This window comes from Gossypium arboreum, chromosome 11 (assembly GCF_025698485.1).
Source record: "Gossypium arboreum isolate Shixiya-1 chromosome 11, ASM2569848v2, whole genome shotgun sequence".
In the NCBI taxonomy this organism is placed as follows: domain Eukaryota; kingdom Viridiplantae; phylum Streptophyta; class Magnoliopsida; order Malvales; family Malvaceae; genus Gossypium; species Gossypium arboreum.
The window spans coordinates 47484890-47508940 of NC_069080.1; the positions used below are offsets into that span (position 1 = coordinate 47484890).

A 24051-nucleotide genomic window follows, 5' to 3' on the forward strand; every position below is an offset into this window, starting at 1 on the left:
AGATAGGTATATGAGTCTAGATTCAGGGAAAATTTACGGATCTTAATTTTGAGTTTCGTAACTTGAGATATGATTTTTCTTGTGACTGTGACGCAAGTAGCTTAAAAGCTGTGAATGTAGAAACAAATAATCCAAAGTTCTAAAAATGTTAAACTAAGCTTAGTAACACCTCATACTCAACTCCGGCGACGGTCTCGGGCGTGGGGCCATTACATGATGTGTTAAATACGAGTTTTATTCGATGAATTTCAATAAAAATGTCAAAAAGGGGTTAAATTGTAAAAGTTATAAATTGGTCATAAGTGTGTGAATTAGTGAAAATTTGGAGTTGTCATAGAAGAGAAAAATGTTCAGCATGTCTTAAACCTTATAGAAATTGAATAAAAATTATTTTACGAGCCTAGGGGTAAAAGCATAATTTTTGAAAAGTTAGGGGGCATAATTGTAAATTTTCTAAAATTTGATATATGAATTGAATTGGTTAGCGTGTTGATAAAATGTGTTAAATAAGTGTTATTTGACATGTTAGATCAAGAAAATATGAAATTTTGGATTAAGATCGGGGAAGAACAAAGTTATGTGCTAAGTTAGGAAAGTTAGCCGTTTCGGCATTTGAGGTAAGTTGGTATGCTAATAATACTGCAATAATGTTGTAATTTATATTTGAAAGTTAAATTTAGTGAATTAATTGAATTATGTTAAATTAAATATTTATGGTGCCAAGTTTATGAATTGATTTAAAAATATGCCTATGGTACACGAAGTGCATTGAATTATCATATATAAATGTGATTTCTATGATTATGGATTAAGAGCAATTGTAAGTTCATATGATTTTGAATAATGCAATGTGTAATTTAATGTTATTGCCTTGATATTAAATGAGATGTAAGTTTATATGTAAGTAATATATCAATTTTACTTGTATTATGATATTTTATAATAATATTGGAAATATGTTTGTTGATAATTACTTGATTGGTGAAATTGTTGGAAAAGAGAGAGAAATCCCGGTTGAACCTTCGGAAAGATTGGATGATACAGATGGTATGTAGCTAGGTCACACGTGTGGTGCTGAGTGCACATCATATGTACAAGAGAGCTACGATACATTATGATGTAGATAGGTCGCATGGGTGATACTATGTGTACACCATGTAGACAAGAGAGCTACGGGATATATGTAGCTAGGTCGCATGCGTGGTTCTAGGTGAAGGACACCATGTAGAAAAAAGAGCTACGAGATAAACTGGCTAGGTCACATGGGTGATACTAAGTGTTTACCATGTGTACAAGAGAGCCGAACTATATGATGGGTGGAGCTATATGCTGAAACCACCAAGTATCGAGGATTGATCCGAAGTGTTCAACGGGAGACTTACTATGTACTGCTTTGTGAGTTTTGTGATGAATAAGTGCAAGAACTTGGATATGTGAATGATGTGTTCATTAAGTGACCGGGATGTGGTAAGGTTATAAACAAGTAAGTTATACATGAGGATGATTTTATGGTGACCTTGTAATCATGGGCCTATACTTGTGATGTATGAAATGTGGTGAAAATGATTTGTGATATGTACGTTAAAATGAGGTTAATACAAATAAAGTGTGAAAGAGTGAATTAGCAATAAAACTGTTTTGGACAGTAGCAGTGACGTGACTTTGAAAAATCACCAAAAATAGTAGGAATTTAATTAGAGGCTGAATGAGATATTAAATTAAATCTTAATGAGTCTATTTTCATATAAAAGAAACGGAGCAAGCAAAGGAATTCTATGTTTTGAGATATTTATATTTTTGTGAGACTGGTTCAGAATGATTACGTGATCCCCTGTTCTGACTTGGTAAAATCATCATAAATTGTAAAAAAAATATAATTATGGGGCATGGTTTATATGCTTAGAAACCTTAATGAGTCTATTTTTTATTTGAATAATCAAAAACATTATTTGATTCTTTACAATGAGATAACTTAGTTTTTATATAGAGAGGTCAGAATTGTCAGACAGTAAAATAGATGAAACTTTAAGAAAAATCTGGTATTGATTGACAAAACCAAAAATTCTGAAAATTTTATGGTAGAAATTTATATGAGTCTAGTTTCAAGAAAAATTTACGAAACTTAATTTTGAGTTCTGTATCTTAAGAAATAATTAAATTAGTGACTATGATTCAGGAAAACAGCCTTAGCTGATCTTGTGTAAAAAGATGAAATCATGTGATTAATGATTGTATTTTCTTGAGCATATTTATTGAGGAATGGGATAATATTGTTAATTAATTGCTTATTATTATTAATATGCCAACTTACTAAGCTTTTAAGCTTACACCATTTTCCCATTTCTCTTAGTGTTGTCAGGTTAGCTCGGGGTTGGAGATCGTCGGAAGTATCATCACACTACTAGTTTATCAAATTAGAATAATGGTAATCTTATTTATTGTCAAATAAGTGGCATGTATAGATAACTAGTTATTGATATTAAGTAATATTATGATTTAGCCAAATGTATAGGCTCATTTTGCTTTATTGTTATAATCATAAGATTTGGCTCATAATGGTTAAAGTTATGTAAACCTATTTTATGTATGCATAGATAAATGTCTTGGTGTGGCTAAGTTAAGAACACAAAAAGGGCTTGGAAAATAGCCTAATGTGATACACATGGGCTTGAGACACGGCCGTGTGTCTCAGCCGTGTGAAGAACACGGCCATCACACGGGTGTGTGGTCTAGCCGTGTAAGCAAGTCAGTAGCTAGCTAATTTTTACACGGGGTTCAGACATGGGCGTGTGAAGACCACACAGTCTACTCACACGATCACGATACATGCCACATGAGCGTGTGACCCTGCTTTGGTGAAAAATTTTCTAAGTGTCTGAAAGATTTCGGTTTGTTCCCGAACCAATTTCAATGATTGTTTTGGGCCTCGTAGGCCCTTTTAAGGGACAAATTATATATGTTTGAAAATTTTTAAAATTTGATGAAATTTTATGTCTCGGTTTTAAATGATTACAAGTACTCAAGTCCGGTAATACCTCGTACCCTGTTCCGGCGTCAGACACGGGTAAGGGTTGTTACATATCCAGCATGATTGGACACGATCCCTTATACCTTCAAAAATACGATTGATTTTTGACCCTCAAAAACTAGTATGTTAAAATTATAAAAGGATATCCAAATGTTTAGTTCACCGAAAAATCATACCCAGCACGGTAGGGCACGATTTTCCGAATTTCCCAAATATTGAATATTGTCTTATTTCAAAATTTTTGACTAATAAGGAAAATTGGAAATTAGCTCAAAACACGTTTATTTGTTTTAAAACAGATGGAGTGCTTAATGTATTATAATGAAACATTTGTATAGAAAAGGATTAATAAACATGAAATAATAGGCACACATATAGTACAATAAACCACAATTAATAAATTCAATAATTATGTACAACTATTCTAAGTAAAATGCATTGATTCTTAATCATGGATGGAGTACAATTAATACAATGAATAAAACAATGACTAAATGATATACCTCAACAATAAATACGGCACAATATAAAACAACTCACAAAATATTTACAAAATAAAATAGAAATTTGAAGTGGTATAAAACATTTTCAAAGTAATGATGAATTAATAAACGCATAATATATATAATATATAAGTTGACAAATTTACATAAAAACTAAAGGTATATAATTATTAAAATAGATATTATAGAATAAAAGTTTGAATCAAATTATATGAAAAATATTTTAATCACAAATTCATTTACAAATTAACAATATACATGATAGCTTAAATAATGTATAAAATATGAAAGAATAATATGATAAAATATACCGCACATAATAGATTTACAAAATATATATATATATATATATATATATATATATATATATTGATATAGATATAATAATAATTATTTATAAAAATAACATAGAGATGCATACAAGATTAAATTAATTTTACTTTATACGCATGAGACATATATGGAAAAAACACTTAAATGAGATACTATATAATATATTAAAAGAATATGATATAAATAACTTCAAAACAATAATTTTATAAAAGAATATGAATTTTAAAACAATGATTTAACTATTAAAGTATTATATGCACATATATACAAAAAATATTTAAACGAGACATTCCATGATATAACCAACTTCAAAATAATTATATGAAAAAAGCATAATTAATAAAACGAATAGAAATATAAAATGAATTCTAAAATGATAATTATTTCAAATAGAAAGCAAAATTCGGTGTGCATAAGTATGTACATATATTAACGTTTAAATAGAATTTTATATATAATGTTGAAATAATATATTACAAGCTTCAAAATAGTGAATTTTTTAAAAACAAAATAAAATTATTAAAGCAATTTCAGTGAAAAATGAATACCTTTTAAACCACGAATTAATAAATGGAAAACTTAATAGAACAAATTTAAAATGAAGGGGATAGTTTGTAAATAAAATAATTGATAGAATTGAAATAAGGATCGATGCGAAACACGCGTGCATGCTCAGGGACTAAAAATGGAAATAATCCAGATCCCAAAACGCAATGTGTAGGCGCAGATTGAATTGTAAACATATTCAAATTACAAGGCTAAATTCTAAAAATGAAGTAAAACCAGCCATGCACAATCGAATGCCTGTGCAAATAAAGAGGACTCAGCGCGCAATTAGCCATTTAAAGCCAAACGCGCGGATCTAGTATAAGCATGGGTCGGGTCATCGGATTATGTCGTTCAAAAGATGTTGTTTCTAAACCACCGAGATTGGTTTAAACGGTGCCGTTTCTGCCATTTTATAAACGCTTAACAATGCCTTTATTCCATCAAACCATATCAAAACCCTAGCCTATCCATCTTTTTCTCCTCAGCCGAACCCTATCCCTTTAGCACTAGCGCCGATCTGCCTTCACAAACGGCAACCGACAAATTCGGGCTTTTGATGATAATTTTCGGCCTTGTGATTCCCCTTTCAACTCCAATTTCAACGAAGCCAAGAGGAATCTGTGGCCGATTCGCAAGGTAAGATCTCGCCCTTTATTTTCTCTTTTGTTATCTTACATACAATAGTGTTACAAAATCAAAAAAGAAAACAAGATAATTCGACGGAGAACTTTAAGGAAAATGGAAAATCACCTTCAAGAATATGCTTTCAAAATGCCTTTTCTAATATTTAGTGTGCGTAATATGCGTATTTCAGAGTGCGTAAGTAGTATGCGTACACTGTGCGTAAGATTACAGAGATGAAATCGACGACTTTTTATAGCCAGATTTTTTTTAGAATAAATAAAAATAAAAATTACATTTATTTGTTGTATTCTGTTGTGGTTCTTCTGGTGTATTCTTGTGCAGACTCGGTCGTACGGAGGAGTGGGGAGATGTGCGAAGGAGGTCGTGCGAGGAGCCGCTCGTGGGAGCCCAACTCTCTGGCATATTCTAGAAGCTTCTAGTGCTCTCGGCCGCTGAACTTCTTTTTTGGGTTCCGAATTTGGGCTAGGTTTAGGATATGAGTTTATGAATTTGGGTTAAAACTGTATCTGGGCTGGTATAAGTTCTTTATTTGGGCCTGAAAATTTGTAAAAGGACATTGATGATGGACTTTTATTGGTTTTTATCTTAATTTATTTTTGTTTTTGTTTATTTTATTTTTGGTTTCTCTCTAACGAGCCCGGCGAAATGGGCCAATTACATATTATATTAATAATTTATTATTTGACTAAATATAAATAATTAAACATGTATGTTTAATAATATTAAAAATATAATATTTTAAATATTTTTAAAATAAAATTTATTATCAATATAATAATATTAAGCTTGATTTAAGTAAATTTTATATAAAAATAAAACTATCTATAGATGAACTTTTTCCGGAAAATGACTTACGCTTCTCAAAAGGAAAGTCATTTTATAGGAAAAATGACTTATTTTACCTTAACCTATAAGTCATTTTCCGTTGACCAAACTATTTTCTGTGAAACAAACATAGTAAAATACAGAAAATATTTTCCGTAAAACCTTTTACATATAAACAAATGGACCCCTATTGTAAGCAAGATGAAAATAAATAATATATAACAAAACAAGTTTGAAATAAATACTATAAATGGCAATAATATAAAATAATTTAAAATAATTAATATGCAAAACGATTTTAAAATAAAATAATATATAAAATGATTTAAAACAATTAATTTAAAGACAATTTAAACTAACATATAAAAATTTAACTTTAATAATATATAAAAAGAAGTTTGAAATGGATAATATATAAGAAATGTGAAACAATTTAATAAAAATAAAACACAAGATCTTAAAATAAATAATCATAAAACTATTTTTAAAAATAAATAATGCATAAAAATTAGAATAAATAATATATGAAAATAACTTAAACTAACTAATATATATACAAATATTTAAAGTCAATAATATATAAGCTTAATATAAATAATATACATAAAAGAAATTTAATAAGAAAATAGTTGAAATAAATAATATATAGAAAGATTTAAAAATAAATAGTAATAATAAAACAAAAAGTGATAAATAAATAAATCGAAACAAGTTAAGGATAAATTTGAAATTAAAACGAAATTTGCAGTCTAGAAACTAAACATTAAATCAACAAGAGGATCTAGATGGAATACGCGAGCAAAGAACAGGGGCTAATTGGGTAATTATTCCAAACCTTTAAAACGCATCGTTTCAGTGCAAACCTAAATGAATAAGAAACTGAAGTTATAGGGTAAAATTAAAACAAATAGAAAAAAGCAAGATCACATTGCATTACACCACAAAAATAGAAGGGTCTATTGCGCAAATATCCCTTTACTGTAAAAACATGCGGATCCTGAGGGCGGGTAGGGTCAATGCGCGGATCTGGCCTTTAAACGACGCCGTTTTGGTCACTAATTGTAACAGCCCTAATTTGACCCTAGTCGGGATGTGGTTTCGGGACCACAAAACCGAGTCATAAAATTTAGTTAAAATTTTATTTGCATACCTTATATGTGTGGTAGTACTAGTATAAAAATTTGGTGATTCAATTTTTATCTTAGGAATGTGAATCTTGCTCGAAAGGATTTAGTTGAGAGACTTAGAAAATTTGATAGGTAAATAAGTGAGGACCAAATAGTATGGAATTATGAAAAGTTGGGTTTGCATGTCAAAATGCCCCAAACTAAGTTGAGTGGCCGGCCAAGCATGGCTTCATCTTTCCAAGATCATGTTGTTATAATTATTTAATGTTGGTAAGATATTAAAATAGAGGAAATAAAGATTAATGATAGGAAAATGAACAAAAAAAAAATAGGTGTTCATCCTTGCTACCTCTTAGCCGAAAAACCAAGTGAAAGGAAAAGAGAAAAGCTTTGGAGAAGTCGGCCATACTAGTATCCAAGTTGAGGTATGTTGGAGTTATTCCTTAAATTCATGTGTATTGTTGGTTGTTAGTTTGAATTCTATCTAACCCATGGTGGGATTTGGGGTTGTTGGAGAGTTGGGATTTGACAAAAAAAAATTAGTAGATACCTTGATGCTATTGACATGTTAGTTGTGTGGATGAACTAAGTTGCTTGTTATGTTAGCATGAAAGTGAAGATGTTAGTCATTTTGTTGGAGGTGCGAAGTTGGGACTAAGAAGGGAGGAGTATTCGCTAACATAGTTGAAAGGGGATGTTGCCGATATTTAGAATTGGGTTAGGGGAGTGGCTATAATGGGCATAGAGATGTTGAACCTAAGAAATGTAGCAACGTGCAAATTTATATGATATCACAAATGGAGGTGAAGCTATGCTAGATTGGGAAAAAGGTTGGTCAAGTGTGCATTAGAAGAATTTAGGTGTTTAGATGATGTTATAGATGACACTATACATATATATATATTCGCCATCAAAGGGAGTACATAGGTGAGGTTGAGTCAAATTTTTTTTGTGCACAATCGGGTATGTATATATATATATATAAGTATGCCCATTCATGATGTTACCTTTAATCATGTGTATAATCGACTAAATGAGTAATTAGTAAGAGGGTTGCGAATCTACAAATATACATATGCATGTGTAATTGAACTATAAATGTATAGCAAGATGATTAAACTAGTTTATTTATCTATTAAGCCCGAGAAGTTAAAGAAGGAGAAACAAGCAAGGGCAAAGCCAAGGACATCGAGTAGCCGGTCGGAACCGTTATACTCAACGCAAGGTAAGTCTTTAAGCACTTGTTGTGAGAACTCCTTGGATAGATATTTTTCGGAGTGATTCTCCTATTTATTAATATGATTATATGTACAATTTGAATTTAGTAAATTGCTTTACCATGATGAATTGACATAAGGCACAATGTGTGCAAAGACTATGTGGCACTATGTGTGCCGATTGGAAGGTTGAGGCATGAGGCTATCTCAAATGCACTATGTGTGCGATTCACTATGGCACTATGTGTGCGATTTACTATGGCACTATGTGTGCGATTTACTATGGCACTATGTGTGCGATTTGCTATAGCTCTATGTGTGCGAACATAATAAGCACTATGTGTGCCACATTCGGTTGTGGAAATAAATTGTGCATGAACGAGGTAAGTGATTGAGTTACTAACTAAATATCGAATTGGGATTGTACGGTGTACGCATAAAATTATCTAGTGCATTGTTGTTCCAACTTGAGGAAACGGATCCAAATCGATTGGGCTGACTTGGCGTTTGATTTGGTTGAAGGATTTGGCATGAGATCGAACCAAAAATTTTAGAAATTGCAGTATAGTTTGTTATGGCTGGAAACATCTATTTTGTATTATTTGATTATTCACTTATGATTGTTATTGTTGATGGCGAGTAGTGCTTACGACTTCTTGAGTTATGTACTCATTTGGTGTGCTTATTTGTTATTTATTTAGGTTCTTGATCCATTTTGCGTGTTTCGGGACTGTCATCGAAGTCATCACACCGTCTAGCGACTTTTTGTTATCTTCTTCTTAGATGGTTTAAGAAAACATTTCGGCATGTATAGGCTATTATGTTTTGTTTGAACTTGGTATGTAAAATTTGAATAGCCATGCGAAAATGGCTTATAAATGTTTTGAGCATAATGTTATAATCATTTGGTATGTATATGCTCATTAAGAGGCATGGAAGTGTTTGGCAATGACCAGCCATTAGAATGGGTCATCATGCTTATATTTTGGACCATATATGAAAAAGGGTGGTTGAATCATAGAAACTATGTGTTAGAGAAAGTCTACCCTAGAAAATGATGCTGGCAGCAACAGTGACGTGGATGTGAAAAATCACTAAAAATAGTAAGAATGGAATTAAATAGTGAATAAATTATGTAAATGAACCTTGATGAATCTATTTTCATATGGAGGAAACGAAACGGTTATATGAGTTGTATGTTAAGAGATATTTGGGTTTTAGTGAAACAGGGCCAGAACGGTTTCTGGATTCCCTGTTCCGACTTTGAAAATTCATTATAAATTAACCAGAAATAATTAGGAGTCATACCATATATGTATAAATTCCTCCTTGAGTCTAGTTTCTATAGAAACAAACGGCACCAGTATTGAAGTCCTACACAGGAGTTATTCGAGTTGTAACGCATGAAGGTCAGTGTAGTCGGCCCTGTAACATGGGAGAGTTTAACTAATAAACTGTACTAATTGGCTTGACCAAAATTCTAGAAAAAATATGTAGATGGAAATATGAGTCTAGTTTCAGAAAAAATTACAAAGCTGATTTTCGAGTTGTAAAACTCAAGTTATGATTTTTGAAGCGACTAGTACACAGATTGGCAGCTTGTCTGGAACTTCTCAATAAGTGGTTTGAAGTCTGTTGACACCTCGTGTTCGACTCCGACGACGGTCTCGGGTTCAGGGTGTTACACTAATGTTCCATACCAAAACAACGTCATACCACTGGCTTATAAATACTAAAAAAAAGTTTAAAAGAAAACATTCCTATGAATTCTTAAAAAAATAAAAAACTCTCTAAAAAGGCTCTTGGAGCTCTAGCCAGAACATTGCCTTGCTTCGTCACCGAACCACCGTCCCCGCCACCTTCCGCCATTGTACACGGTGGCCGGAGGCCCTAAAAAGGACTATTTTGGTCCTTTAAACCTGAACCTAAATCTAAGCACAGAACAGCTAAAACTCTCACCCAAAGTCCAAATAAAACAGATGACTCTTCGGATTCTACTTCTCCGATCACCAAAAGAGGGTAAAAAATCCTTTTTCCTGCCAGTATTTATGCTATATATATATAATATTCGAATAAGTACATAAAAAATAGGTGAATACCTTAAAAAACACTTGTATTCTTTGATTTTCTTTGATTTGTATTTGGAAAAAAAACAAAAAAAAGTCCCCGTACATATTCCATTCAGCCCTTTTTATAGCCGATTCAAAGATAAATAAAAAATAAAAGAAAATACAATAGCCTTAGATTTTTTGTTACCCATTTGCTGTCAATTGCTGGATATTTGTTGTGTTGTTTGCTCCTTTTTTACTGTTATTTTGTTTCTTCTTTGCAGGTAAAACCACTGTACGGAGGGCTGCGAACGTGGCAACTGCAGCGCCTAGCAAAAAGGGAAACCTTAGGGTTTCCAGAAGATTCAATTTGCCTGGGCCAGTTTTTATTTGGGCCAAAGGTTTATTTTACACTTGGGCTATTATTTTTTGGCTTTTGTATTTAGGCTAATCAGGTTTAGCTGATCTTGAATTAACCTGGGCCTATTTAGGTTTTAAATTAGCTCGGCCTTTGTGTGGAGTTTGGGGTTTATTGGACTTTAAATGTAAATGGACTGGACTGTTTTATTTTGGACTTTATTTAATTTAGTTTTTTAATTTAGTTTATAACGGGTTGGACAAATTGGGCTGTTATAATATTTTTTTAAAAGAAAATTATTTTTAAATGTGTTTAAAACTTTGAAATTGTTACATATAGTTTTAAGAGATTTTATTGAATTGATTAAATATAATTCTTATAAAAAAACTTAGTAATTATAAAGAACAAGTCAATGTGACATCACTTATTCACATTGATTATCGGATCAAATAAGGGATATTATAGACACCAACTATAAAGAAAATAAAAATATAAAATTATAGATAAAGTAAATATTTTTATTCACTTATTCACTTATAGGAACTTACCCATTTTGGTAAAGTAAATAAAAATGAGCCCTTCGCAAGCCATCATTCAATGATCTAACACACTTAAAATCATAATTAGGGCAAGTTCAATCACTTTAATTTTTAGCCTACTAATGATTGTGAAAAGAATCACTATTTTATGTTGCAATAGAAGATATATGTTGAAATTGCAGTCTCAATAAAATCCCTTTAAGATTGGAAGCTCAAGCTAAATTAGGGTTTAAAGTTTGGTAAGAGAAAGCTTAAGAATTATAGTATGGAAATTTAGCGTTTTATGTGAAAAAATACAGAGATAGAAAAAGTATCGACTGCGACTGCCATGGAATCCAAAGTCCCCTCTACTTAATTTGAGCCGTTAGTGATCAAACATTAAATGTTGGATTATTGTATTTGGCATGACCTCAATATGCATGAGTATTAAAGTTTGGTTGAATACATTGATTCGAGCGTGATCTCAACATGCATAGGCGATGACGTTTTCTTTTACCTATCAATATTCCAAGGACTGATATTAAGAGTCCGTTTGTTTATATGTAAAAGATTTTACGGAAAATATTTTTTACATTTTATTATATTTATTTCACAGAAAATAGTTTGGTCAACAAAAAATGACTTACAGGTCAAACTAAAATAAGCCATTATTCCTGTAAAATGACTTACCCTTTTGAAGAGCGTAAGTCATTTTTCGTAAAAAAGCTCATCTATAGATAATTTTATTTTTATATAAAATTAACTTAAATCAAGCTTAATATTATTATATTGATAATAAATTTTATTTTATTTTAAAAATATTTAAAATATTATATTTTTAATATTATTAAACATACATATTTAATTATTTATATTTAATCATATAATAAATTATTAATATAATAAATATAATTTATTATTTTAATAAATTATTTAATATTTCAATTTTATTTTAACAATAAATTTAAAAATAATAATCTTAAATAATATTATTCACATATTATTGAAAATATTCAATCTTAATATTTTAATAATAAATATTTATTACAATTATAAATATAATAATAATAATGTTTTGTAGTATAAAGGTTAAAATATGTCATAAGCCTATGTACACTTCATGATTTGTAATTTAGTCTTTGTACTTTTATTTTTAAGAATTTAGTCCTTTTACTTTCCAAATTTGAAAACTAAGTCCAATTGTTGAGATCGTTAATTTTTTTGTCAATTTTGTTGATGTCACATTTTAAATAAAAATACTCACTTAGTAGTCATGTAATTAAAAATGACATTGTAATGAATCTAAATTTAACATAATATTTTTAATATATGCAAAATCAATGTAAAATATAAAATTATAGATAAAAATAAATTCAATTAAACAATGAAAAAATAAGAAAATCTCAAATGTATGTTTATTTAATTGAAAACAACTTTTATAAAATATTTTAAGAAGTCTACCAAACAATGAAAATATTTTACATAGATTCATCTAAACACTGAAAATATTAACTTTTCTAGAAAAGTAAATCATTTTCAAAAATTATTTTCGAAAGTCATTTTCAATGAAATAAACGGAGCCTAAATGTGAAATTGACCTCAAGAGGTCATGCGGTAGAGAAAAAACCCACATTTTAGTAAATAATTAGTGTGGTTTCCACATTGCTAAAAAAAAATTAGATTGGTTAATTATTTGTATCAAATTATAAAATAAGAATTTAAAAGTTAAAATATAATGTTAGTTTCTATCGTTTCATACATTTATAATTCATTCCCTAATTGTATACTTAGAATTTAGTCTTTATACTTTCATTTCTAAGAATTTAGTTTTTCTATTTTTCAAAATTAAAAATTTTAGATTTAAATGCTATCATTGTTAAAATTCTTCCATTAAATTCACTGATGTGACATTCTAAATTTTTTAAAATATACTCATTTAGTAGTCGTCGACAAAAATGTAATTGTAATGGATTTGAATTTAAAGAGAAATTTAATGATATTAACAATTCTTAAAATTCATGTAAATAATTAATTATAATAAAATATTTAAACTGACTAATTAGATACCAAATTATTTTAAAATTAAAATATAAAAATTAAATCTTGAGTATAATAAAAAAATTAAAATTAAAATTTGATGATTTTATATAAGCCAAGAAAATAAAGAGACGAAAGTTAAAATTTAACCATCTCATAATGTAAAAAATGGAAGAAGAAGGCCATATTACGTACATGTCAAAGGAGGAAAGTCTTTTACAACTTCCTTTTTATACGTAGGTATATAGATTTTATAATATTCAAAGAAAAATGCAATATTTCAATAAAAAAAATCAAATTTTATTGATAGTCTCTGCTTTTTAGTCCTGAATGAGCTCAGATGTGATGTCATGTGTCACCATACAAAAGCCTTCAAAAGAGTACCAAGCAGTGAAGCACTTGCTATTATCATTACCCATCAAAACACCCAGGTACAGAAGCACTAGATCTTTCAAACATTTTCTCTTTGGCTTACCAACCTTGGATCTGAAATGGCAAAGTCACCCGAAGAAGAACACCCTGTCAAGGCCTTTGGCTGGGCTGCAAGGGACCCATCTGGTCATCTCTCTCCTTTCACCTTCTCCAGAAGGTTATTTTCACTGTTTAAGCTTTGTAACAGATGCATGCTTAAGTCTTAACTCGTTCTACTCTTGTTGTTCCATGAAATTTAATTTAATGTTGCCTTTTGCATTTTAATCTTTGTGAAAAATCTCTTTTATAGCAGTTACTTAGTCTGATTTCAAAGGGTTTAAAGGTGATGGTGATTTTATTTTGAGTTGTGATGAACTGGTGAGTGCAGGGTAACTGGTGAAGAAGATGTGAGGTTTAAGGTGCTGTATTGTGGGATTTGTCATTCTGACCTTCACAGTATCAAGAATGAATGGGGCTTCTCCAACTACCCCATGGTTCCTGGGTCAGTCACTCCCCTCCTACCTTTTACCATCGCTTTCTTCATCATCATCTCTTGTTATTAATCCATTCCTTTTTCTTTTTAAGTTGGTAAACTGGTGGGTAAACAATAAAACATAAAAGCAAGAAAAACTCCATATACAGGATAGCTGAGTCAATTATAACTCATAAATTATAGTATCTTAACCTAGGAACTTGTTTCACATTTAAAATATGTGGTCCACATATCACAAAATATTTATAATTATTAACTGTTGGAACGTAACTAACCCTTTAAAAATAGAATTTAAAGATTAATTATTTCGCATTTAACTCTAACCCTGCTTCTCTTGGTTATTGAAAGCATTTCAAATTAGAGAGATAAAACCCTACAAATAAATTAGTAAAGCTTGACTTGAGAATTTTGAACTTATTACTTTATTTATAAAATTTTAATTCCATTTACCCCCAATATAAAAAATAGGATAACATTTTATTGGTAGTGGAACTCTGGATCGTACCTGTTTTCTGAAACTAACCGTACCTGTCTATTTAATGACAAGGAAACACCGAAATTCCAACCCACTCAACTCTTCTTTTACCATGGAATAAATTCCATCTTTATTTTATTGTAAATTCATAGATATAATAAGTAATAAAAAATATTGATAGAATCAAATACAAATTCATACATAAAATGAAGAAGTAATTGCATGACTAATGCCTGTTCGTGTTATCTGGTATGACATGAAATTGGATGTCAATTAAAGTATTATTATTTAACCGACCAAATTTGGTGGCTTGATTATCATGAATCAGACTAAAAGTGGGCATAACAATTATATTTCGGCCTCATGTTATGTCAGTGGTATGAAATCCAGCCATTTGTCTCTCAATGCGTATTACTTTAGTCGTTCTATGTCCACTACGGTTTCTATCTTACTAATTCCCACCCTTTAATTGTGGTTACAAATTTGTTGATCCCGTCTAATGATGATGTGTCAAGTTTTGAACCATTTCTTAATGTATATGAACTGATTCGAAGTGAGAGCATCATGAATTTCGGCTGCCAGTACTAACTACACTTTTACCACTTCATTTTGATGACTCAAATTTGGTTCTATTTGCTTGAAGTTGTTTTATGGAGGCAAGAAGGTCCACGTTCTTTTGTTTTCTAACATAAACTCGAGTCTAGGCCTTAAAGGTTAAAATTTTTTGTTAATTTAATTCTTATTATTTTTTAATAAAAATATTGATTAAAACATTAAATTTTTATAATAATCTATAAGTATGTCATGTTTTTTTAAAAAAAAATCATGAATTTTTATATATTTTTGAATAATTTTAAAATTTTAAATTATTTATTGACATGAAATATAAAATAAATATTATCATATCAATATGAAGTACACATGAATTGTCATGTGAGTTGCCACAAAAATATCATTAAATTTAATGTTTTTAGTCAACATTTCTGATTAAAATAATCAATTTAACTCTTTCTAAAAATTTAATGATTAAATTTAGATTAAAAAAACCAAATTAACAAATATAAAAATAAAAACCTTGAAAGCTAAACTTCACATTACGTCTTTACTTTTTAATACTATATTTAGAATTTAATTAATAGTAGTAAATTAAAGAGTTTAGTTTAGATTCAAATATTCTAATTTACATTTTAAGTAACCAATAATAGAGAATAATTGTCGTGCTTAACCAGTCATTACCTATTTTCTTATCCAAAATTGTATTAATAAAAATATAATTATATAAATACCAAATTACTTCAGCTTTTTATAACTTCTATTGAAAAAACAAATAAAATCTTTTAACTTCTTATAACTCTACTTAAAAACCAAATAAAATGAAATTTTAAACACTAAATCTTACTCAACCTTAATCTCTATCTTAGGTCAAACTTTTAAACCCTAAATATAAGCTTGAAGCCTAATTTGACTCTATATTTTTAAGGAGAGTATTTAGTTTTTTCCGTCCATTTGGTCATTTTTCTTATTAAATCGATTTAATTCACCATAATATATGAAGATCAATCCAACTAGATTAGAGTTTAAGAACCAATATAATTAAATCGATTTACAGTCTTTTAATTAATTTAATTGAATTTAATTATTGACTTGAATAATATATTTATTTTATATATTATAAATTAAAAATATTAAATTAAGTTGATTTTTTTATAAGATCAATTTGAAAATTCAAAAATCAATAACCGAAAAAATAATCAACAGAACTAAACCTATAACTCAGTTTAGTCGCTTTTCTCGATTTTGAACAAAATTGCTCTCCCTATATATGCTAGCCCTTAAATCTTAATCAATCTCATATCCTAATATATATGTATATATATATATTTTGAAAGTTTACATTAATGTTATAATTAAAATAAAAGATACAAATACAAATCTCAAAATAGTAGAATGGAACTATTACAGCACATTCAAGTACAAAGAAGTCCAAACAAGTAGAATCAAATTATTATAGCATAAATTAATTAAGAAGTCTAGTAACTCAATTAAAACCCACACATAACATCAACACATGGTGAGATAAGAAAATCTGCACATATAATTACACATAACTAATTGAGAAAGTTAATTTTAGTATGGGTTAACTTTATGTAATTAAGATTAAAATATTGTTAAACAAAAATAGATGGAGAGCCTAATAATTAAGAATTTTTTTTAAAAACAAAATGAAGAGCTCTGAAAGTAATTTCTCTCTATATTTTAAAGTCCTAGTGGAAGTAAAATAAAATTTAAAAAAAAAAAGGATATATTTTTCTTATAAAATCATTTATTTATTTAGACCATTTCTTTTTAACAGCTACATCTTCATCGAGATATAACACAAAATGCCCATAATTTGCAGGCATGAAATAGTAGGGGAAGTGACAGAAGTAGGCAGCAAAGTGGAAAAGGTTAAGGTGGGAGATAAAGTGGGTGTGGGATGCATGGTCGGAGCTTGCCACAGCTGCGACAGTTGTACAAACGACCTCGAAAATTACTGCCCTAAACTCATATTAACCTACAATGGGATTTACTACGATGGAACCATAACTTATGGAGGCTATTCAGATTCAATGGTCGCCAATGAACGATACGTTGTTCGTATCCCTGACGGCATGCCCCTGGACTCTGCAGCTCCTTTGCTTTGTGCTGGAATCACTGTTTACAGTCCTTTGAAATACTTCGGATTAGGTGAACCTGGAAAGCATATCGGCATTGTTGGCCTTGGTGGTCTTGGTCATGTTGCCGTTAAATTTGCCAAGGCTTTGGGGTCCAAAGTGACTGTAATTAGCACTTCTCCTAGTAAGAAGGCTGAAGCCTTGGAACATCTTGGTGCTGACTCTTTTTTGGTTAGCCCTGACCAAGACGAACTACAGGTAATTGTGTGCACTTACTCCTACTTTTACTAATAGAAATTTTAGAAATGATTTTACTTTTTCGGGTTGGAGCAGGCTGCCATGGGTACGTTTGATGGAATTATAGACACAGTCTCTGCTACTCATCCAATTATGCCACTGCTTGGTCTGCTAAAATCCCATGGGAAACTTATTATGGTTGGTGCACCCAGTGAGCCACTCGAGTTACCTGTATTTTCGTTGATCATAGGTAAGCAGAAAAATGCATTTAATAAACACTAGTCTTGGAGTTTGAATTCGAGTATAAAGCTGACAAGTAATTTATATATTTGTGATAAAAAAACAGGAAGGAAGACAATGGCTGGAAGTGGTATCGGAGGAATGAAGGAGACACAAGAGATGATTGATTTCGCAGCGAAACACAACATAAGAGCAGATATTGAAGTTATATCCATGGATTATGTGAACAAAGCGATGGAGAGACTTGAACAGGCTGATGTCAGATACAGATTTGTAATTGACATTGGAAACACCTTGGCTGCCACCAAGCCTTCAAGTTGAAAATCACTAATCCGTTGCTTTAAAATGCTCGGATGTCGCAGTAGTTTCGTGATTGAATATCGTGTGCTTAAACAGACTTTGGTATGCTATGCTTAAAATAATCGATGAATAAAGAGTGCAGAATGCTTCATGTCTGGAGCATTTATTTTAATACACAAATAAATGTTGAACTATCCAAATATAGACGATAGGAGTAATAGTTAATTGAATCATACCAAAATCGGTTTATTAGAGTTTACATTCCTTTCACTTAATCGGATTGGATTGCATTATGATCCATTTATGAAGGCCTCTGCCTTCGCAACATCACGTGAAGAACATGTAAAAACCAAAAGTATTACAAGAAAGTAGGAATATTAGGGACTGGTGTTGCCGTTTTGTTGTGTAATAACATATAGGAAGCAGAGCTTTAAGAGGTGGGCTTCAACGTGTTCCCAATATCAATGACAAATTGATATTTGACATCTGTTTTGAGAAGGCGTTCCATGATAGTGTTCACATAATCAATTGGTGTAACTTCAATGTCTGGTTTTATGCTTTGTTTAGCTACAAAATCAATCATCTCCTGAGCCTCTCTTATCTCTCCGATCAAACTTCCTCCTGTTATCTTTCTCCCTGCCAATTTTAATGTAAAAATCACATCAATATTATTTGAATATGCATATGGTGAAGTCGAGCCTCATTCATTCTTTTAGAGAGCGTATATTCACCATAAACTCTTACCCTAGAGCAATGGAAAGGCTGGTAGCTCAAGTGGTTTCTCTGGAGCACCAACAAGTGTCACGGGCTGCAGTTCAAAGCCCGTGACCATCGCACCAAATGTATCTCATGGAGGTTTATCATTTAGATGGGAATTATTTGACTCAGAAGAACTGGTCCGATTCAAGGAGCTATTGGAGAAGCTTGTCGATTGAAACCTAGGTGGCCCAATGATAAAGATATGACAACATTAACTATCTTGATAAATAGAGAAACTAATCTTAGAAGATCAAGGGGAATCATATCTTATAAGATTATATTGTATTTGATTATGTAAATTGATTATGTAATATTGTAAATCCCTAGATTTAAGGGATAAGCTAATCTCGTCAGTCGATGTAACTTGATCTAGATTGTCGGTTTTGGGGGAGCTCAACTATAAATATAGAGTCTCCCACTCACTTGTATTTCATTCCATTCTTTCATTGTTTCTTATATTCTTTGAGAAAAAGTAATACAATTGAGAGCATTTACTTAAACACCTCTCGTACGTAGTTTTCTATGGCTTTCTGTTCGTTTGTACTTCTTTTTATTTGTGTTGCTTCCACTATATAAATTAGTGCATTGGAGGAATTATTTGTGAATCCTAAATTGTTTGGTGATTAAGCTGACTTAGGTGTGTTTGCGTCGAAAGGATTGCCCAAGGCCTCATAGAATGTGAGACAAAAGTTCTACCCCGTAACACAAGAACAAGCTTCCCGTGAGTCTTCAGCAACCCAAGCAAAGGCAGCAAGGGATGTTGAGCAGATACTGTATCGATGATGCCATCCAATGTACCATTAGCAGCCTAAACACAATAAACATATATTATATATAAATCCAATAATTCACTAAGCACATACATATCATCCATCATGCAACCAAAACTTAACAATCATGTGTATTGAAGTTTAAATCCAATCAATCAATCACAAATTCAATTCTTTTAACCCCATTCTTAGGATGTATCAAAAAATTAATAAAATTATTAAAAAATCACAAAATATCCCAAAAATATCAAAACTTAGAAAATAATTAAAAAATAAAAAATCATAATCTATTTGTGAAAATCATAAAAATATTTTAAAATTATAAGTATGCAAAACTCCTTTCAAAATTAAAAGTTTCAGAAAAAGTTTCGCACCTATAATTTTTAAAAATAATTTTTAGAATTTTCAAAAATAAATTGATATTTTATATTCATAATTTTCTAAGTAATATTTTTGGATTTGACGGTTTTTGCATTTTTAATGATATTTTTAATTTTGTTATATATTTTTTTATAAATTTAAGTGAATTTTTTATTGACATGTGGCAACACGTTATTAGTTTGTCTATTTTTTAATTGAAAATTTAGATTGGGGTAATTGAGATTACAAGATTAAAATACTGGGTCAAATTGACAGCAAAAATAAATATAAAGACCAAACTGATATTGATAGTAATAATTTAACCAGATTTATTAAGCTTTTATTTTCTTTAAAGTCATGTAAATCTGCCCCACTAGATTTTTGTAAGAAAACCTCCAAAATTAAAATTTATAAAATTCCACGGTATCCATAAATTTTAAAAATACCTTTGATTGAAAATTATTTAAGATTGATGGCTTAACATAAATTTCTATAATATAATAAAAGTATGAATTTGAGAAAAATTTAAATCCACGAATCGTTTTATTAAATCGATTTAATTTAAAATAATTAATTAAGATTTATTTTTTAAATATAATAATATAATGTCTTTATAATATTTCAAATTCTTGATAAAAGTAAGTTTGATTCTCGAATTTTCCACTCAATAAAATTATTTCATTGTAATTTATTAATTGATTATGATTCTATATAAATGTAAGTAAACTATCTATATTGAATATAAAGTGACTAATTAAATTGGTATCACGAGTCAACTCAACACTAATTCAGTTGTGTAATTATTAAAGTACCCTTATTTTAAAGGGTAATTAATATTATTATAAGGGTATTTTCATATTTTTCATAATTTTATATAAAGTTTAAATAAAACAACTAAAAATATTATTTGGAAATCAATTCAAAACCAAAAATTCATATAAAAACCTTTACAACTTTAGTGATAATCATCTATGGATATATTTTTATAAATATATCTTTTAATATAAAATATTTTCATTTACTCACATTGTGAGTGTGATAAAATCTAATATTTATAATAATATTAGTTGAAATAATATATACAAACCCTTATTTTCAATATTAACAACTCAAAATGGGAAAAATAAATAAATGGATTTTGAGGGTTTAGTACCAATAAAGGTCAATTTCCGGAATTATCTATGGAAATGGGTCGTTTCAAAAAATAATAATGGGAATGGACCGAAAATCCAAAAACGAGCTGATGTGGATGGGTTTTCAGGGGAAAACCTAGAAAAACGCTTCCACGTCAGCGCTTTTTTTCTTGTGTCAGGCAAAAGCACGTTGACATGGACGCGCTTTAGTAAAAAGTGCTGATGAGGACGCGCTTTTGGCTGTGTAATCCCCAGTGGATTATTTGCAAATTATGACCTAGGTTTAGGTTTTTTAGATTTGATTAGGGTTTATGAAAAATTAAATTAGGGTATTATGTTTTTAATTGTTTAGGGTTTTTCAGCTTGATTAGGGTTTAGGAAAAATTAAATTAGGGTATTAGGTTTTTAATTGTTTAGGTTTTTGGGGTTTGATTAGGGTTTAGGAAAATTTAAATTAGGGTATTAATTTTTTAATTGTTTAGGGTTTTTGGGTTTGATTAGGGATTAGAAAAAAATAAATTAGGGTATTAGGTTTTTAATTGTTTAAGGTTTAATTTTTTTAATTGCTAAGCATTGTTCAAGGAAAAATAATTTTGACAATATGGGTTTTGAAAAAATAAATTTGCCATGATGTGTTCTGAAAAAATTATTTTGACAAGATGATTTTTTTTTTTGAAAAAATGCTCTAAGTAGGATACACAGCCAGTAATATATTTGTACAAAAATATTCAAAATAAATTCTATTTTATTAAATGAAATAATATAAAAACAATTTGTACAAAAATATTAAAAATTAAATCAATGCATGTGCCGGTTGGAATCAATGCCACATGGGAGTAGTCGATAGTTATACTCTGGATTCCTTTTTAGCTCAGCTTCTAGCCAGGGTTGTGGTGTTCAGGATCAATTTCTAGTTGTGGGTGTTGGGAGGATGACCCACCTTGATAGAATAAAAGATCACGGAGGTGTTTGCATCACTTATGGCGAATGAGCGTAACCGGCTTGAATCCCATAAGGCAATGGGGATTGGAAATGAGTTAAGCTCATCGACGGTGCCTCGTGCAATCCCTCCTACGACGATGGCCTATATATCATCAGTTGAGTCGGAGTCATCAGGAAATGAGATGCACTAGGCCATATATTCCAACCTGGTATATGAGCGGAAAAAGGATATACATAAGGGTTAGGATACGCACCTTGCATAATCTAAAAGGGCTATGGTTAGGGCATCATCACTTGTTCTGTTGAGGCTAGTGATTGTGTGGGCATTGTTGATGGGCCCACCTCGCTATCCCTTGTCATTTACTCTTCTGAGAGCAAATATGGCTTGTCATGAATCCTAAATCAATATATAATCTGGATCACATGCTAACTCCTACCATGAATCCTAAACCATGACATGTAATCTGGATCACACGTTAACTCCGGAACGATAATCGGTTCACGAGTAGGTATATTATCATATCGATTTTCCTACATTTCAATATATTCTTAGTGGAAGAGCGGCCAATGTGTATTTGGTCGCCGTAAATCAATTTTGTGCTCATCATCGAGCATCTTAGATGTCACGGGAATAGGTTGTTGCCATCTGAATTGTTGTAACAATCTATCCATCTGATGTATCTCGACAATAGTGTAGCTAACCAATGGGACCCTAACGTGCCAGATGTTCAGATTCTGTAGGAATTCATTCAAAATTACTGCTTGAATTGTCGAATCCTCGTATGGTGTCCATTGAAACTATATGAACGTAATAAAAATATTAGTTATATACATAATACGAAATACAAAATCAACTATGTTATGTAATGAAATAAGTACTTACATGTGCTTCTGACTGTTGGTCTAATAAAAGCCATATATCTTCAAGAGCTGTAGGTATTCACCCGTAACTCGACAAATGGTTCCACCTATTTAAATAAAATTTTAGCATAATATTTTATTTTAAATCTTTTTAATAATTGTAAAATCTAATATAAATTTTACCTTATTATGAGTGGGAATGTATACGGGTGCTCCACTCGAGGATATAAAAATGGAAAACGAAACCGAGCCCATGATTGTAGCAGTGAGAGGCAATCTTTAATTTTGATTTTATTTGGTTGCATTGCCCGACACGTCTTCTGATATAATGTCGCCAACACAGCAGACTCCCAACTGAGTTCGCTAGCTGCTCTAAAATCGATGAGTTTCAGTAGTCACCTCAGATGTACAAGGTTTTGTGACTTGTCTGATATCAGATAACCTCAGATGTACGAATCATCCCTCGGCACCAAGACTATCTCTCGTAACAAGCCGATATCGATCCAACCTCCGTAAATAATATCCGGAATCGCACCCAAAAGATCGTAACATATGGCTCCCGAATCAGTAGATTGAGCGGACCCGGTGAGTATGGACCTATTCACCGGTAACTCCAACTATAATTACACGTCCTCTAAAGTGATGGTACACTCCCCACATGGAAAATAGAATGTGTGATCTCGTGTCTCCACCTCTCCACAAACGTGCTGATGAGTTTCAGTTCCAACTTGCACCCCCAACCTATATTGGCCACGTGCTAAAAACCTGCTTCCCTCAAGTAATTTTCAATCAACGGTGATAGAAGACTAGGTAAATTATGAATAAAACATTGTAACACTTGATCTACCGGCTATTATTAAAAAAATTATAAAAAATATTAATTAAATTATAAAATTTAAATAAAAAATTTAAATAATATTAAAAAAATGAAATTAACACTTACCATTTGCATTTGGCTGACAGATATATGTTTATCATCAAGAAGAATTAATTGGCGGGCCATTGTTAACATGATCAAATTTCTTAGAAATTATAAAAAAATAATATTAATTCAGACAAAAATAAAAATTTTAGAGAGCTTTGAGAACTTTTTTGAGAAATTTAGATAGAGATTTGGAAGAATAATAAAATTGGTGTGAAAAAATAGGTTGAGGGGATTTTATACTTTTTTCCTGTCCGTTGGGCCCAATGGTCAAATTTTTAAACGGCTGTTGGAGGTGACCATTGG

General features: G+C 30.6%; 1 protein-coding gene and 1 pseudogene across 1 annotated transcript; one reads left to right on the forward strand and one right to left on the reverse strand.

The window, feature by feature from the left end:
- Positions 1–13510: 13510 nt before the first annotated feature.
- LOC108474204 (probable mannitol dehydrogenase) lies at positions 13511–18182 on the forward strand. Its single transcript, XM_017776134.2, has 5 exons — positions 13511–13777; positions 13988–14101; positions 16966–17479; positions 17555–17708; positions 17805–18182. Exons 1-5 carry the CDS (start codon positions 13680–13682, stop codon positions 18017–18019), a joined length of 1095 nt encoding a protein of 364 aa, XP_017631623.1. The 5' UTR covers positions 13511–13679; the 3' UTR covers positions 18020–18182.
- A 159-nt stretch (positions 18183–18341) lies between these two features.
- On the reverse strand, positions 18342–23826 carry LOC128283865 (probable mannitol dehydrogenase; annotated as a pseudogene).
- Between the last annotated feature and the right edge of the window lie 225 nt (positions 23827–24051).